Source organism: Phaethon lepturus, unplaced genomic scaffold (genome assembly GCF_000687285.1).
Source record: "Phaethon lepturus isolate BGI_N335 unplaced genomic scaffold, ASM68728v1 scaffold49396, whole genome shotgun sequence".
In the NCBI taxonomy this organism is placed as follows: Eukaryota; Metazoa; Chordata; class Aves; order Phaethontiformes; family Phaethontidae; genus Phaethon; species Phaethon lepturus.
In genome coordinates this window covers 1-2,078 of record NW_010546473.1, presented here as the reverse complement: position 1 = coordinate 2,078, position 2,078 = coordinate 1, and the positions used below count along the sequence as shown (strand labels likewise).

General features: G+C 38.9%; 1 protein-coding gene across 1 annotated transcript; it reads right to left on the bottom strand.

Moving 5' to 3' along the window:
• Positions 1 to 870: 870 nt before the first annotated feature.
• On the bottom strand, positions 871 to 1,743 carry SIVA1 (SIVA1, apoptosis-inducing factor; the record flags this gene model as incomplete). Its single annotated transcript, XM_010289304.1, has 2 exons — positions 871 to 1,108; positions 1,587 to 1,743. Coding segments are annotated over 2 exons (215 nt in total), but the record flags the coding sequence as incomplete, so codon positions are not given.
• Positions 1,744 to 2,078: the final 335 nt, after the last annotated feature.

The window sequence follows — 2,078 nt, the reverse complement described above, 5'->3', positions numbered from 1 at the left end:
TTCCCTACAGTCTGAAATCAGACACCATTGAGGTAAAGATCACTGTCATTTTATCGTACGTATGGTTGGTTTGCAAGATGAAAAGTCTGGTCTTTTTTTAATTTTTAAAAACATAGGAAAGATAGTAAAAGAAAATTACTTTGAGGGGCTTTCCAGTAGTACTTAATGATAGTCTGACTCCTACAGCACAAGCAATATTAAGCAAACTGGTCTCTGCAGTGATATGAAAGGAAAACGGGAATGAGCTTGTTAGTGGAAATGTACACTTGAATGCTGACCATTTTTCAGACCACTTCATGAGCTGTTTTTGAGTGGGTATTCAGGACAATATGAAGTTCACAGTGCACATAATTTATTTATACAAATAAGCTGCTTTCCAAGAAAACAACCTTGCAAGGAAGGTACAGGAAAATTAGTCTTTGATACTTAAACTATTGAGAAAAGCTTTTTTGCCCAAAGCCTGGTATACCATTGCTCTATCACATTTATCATGGAAATAACAATTAAAGCCGTTGAAACTGTCAGCAACCATAAGATGCTTGTGACTTTAGAAAAAAGTTAACCAGAAATCAGCAAATTCTCTACTTGGAAAAGCTTTCAGGCTTGAGCTATTTCCCTAGTTAGCTCACAAACAAAAGGCTGTGTGTCTAGACTAGATTTACGCTCACCTGAAAGTACACAAGGAGCTATTCTGATTTATTCTGATCCCACAAAGGGTGCCCTGACACAAGTAACAAGTGGAGAGACACTGAATGGATATTTTGAATTTTGTACCACATAAGGAACACCAGGTAAGAGCACAAAGTGGCCCTTTCCATGACAGGCATATCACAGCTAGAGACAAAGCAGAAAGTTGAGTCAAAATAATCTAGAAATCCTCAAAATATAAATGTTTATTTAGCTACAATATTAAAAAGTACAATATAAAGATATAAAACATAGAAATCCCATAATTAATTCACATGCTAAAAGGATTAATTGACCAGCCGTAAGGAGAAGACTTCATGAAATTTAAGGACATCTTAGCCATAAGGGCTGTTTCATCAAGTTTCAGACTTGAAATATTGAACAACCATTGCAGAGAACTTGTTCTCCCACATCACCATAACTAGGAGAAAAAAAAAAAGAAAACCAAAAGCAACAAAGTCAGTGTGTCTACTGTTTTTGGAACATAACAAAGAATGCCATCCTATTTCCACACAAGACTCTCAATATTTCTTTGTATCCTAGAACTTTTAACAGTGACAGCAAAATCTTATGATTACTCCTTGAGAGTGCATTCATTGGCCATTGGCCAGCATACTATATTGCTGGTGGGAAAGCAAGAGGAATTTTTGCCTCTTAGAGCATTTAAATAAGAAGTTAAACTAGACTTGGACTAAGACCGATTAGATTACTTCACACAGGCATTCTATTTTCCACATTTGAGACAGTTTTCAGACATTTCAGACTGCTGCTAAAGCAACAAGAATTCAAGTCCTTTACACGGATGAGTGAGATATCTTGTTGGGTCTTCATATGCTACACCAAATCTTCAGGGCATTTATAATTAAAATAATAAGCTTAAAAATTCAGAAGGCACTTACTCAATAGTGGAGCACAAAGAACAGGTAACTGCATTACAGCAGCTGCAGAGCCTGCTGCAGTTCTGGCACACAAACCGGTCACACTGTGTACACGCTTCCTTGACATCAGCAGTCCTTACACACGATGAACAGGCTTTGGAAACTCCCACAGGTGGAACTGCTTGGAAAAGATGCAATTAAGGAGAGATGTACTTCACAGCAAAACAGAGAAAGCAGCTGGAAGTTCTAAGAACTGCAGAGTGTGGTACTCCACTCAGCATTGCAGCCACAGGTGGCAGCACTTTGCAGAAGACACTTGCAGGCACCAGCACGGGGCCCACTGCTTATTGCTTTGTTGGCTCCTTTTCTGCTCAGTGGCAAGACCACTGCGAAACTCTCAAGCCGACCACACATGCCAACAGTTTCTAAATACGTCAGTGAAGCTCAAGTCTAACACTTCCTTTAAAAAAACAGAAAATAAAGCGGACCTACGTTGGTACACCCCCCCCAACG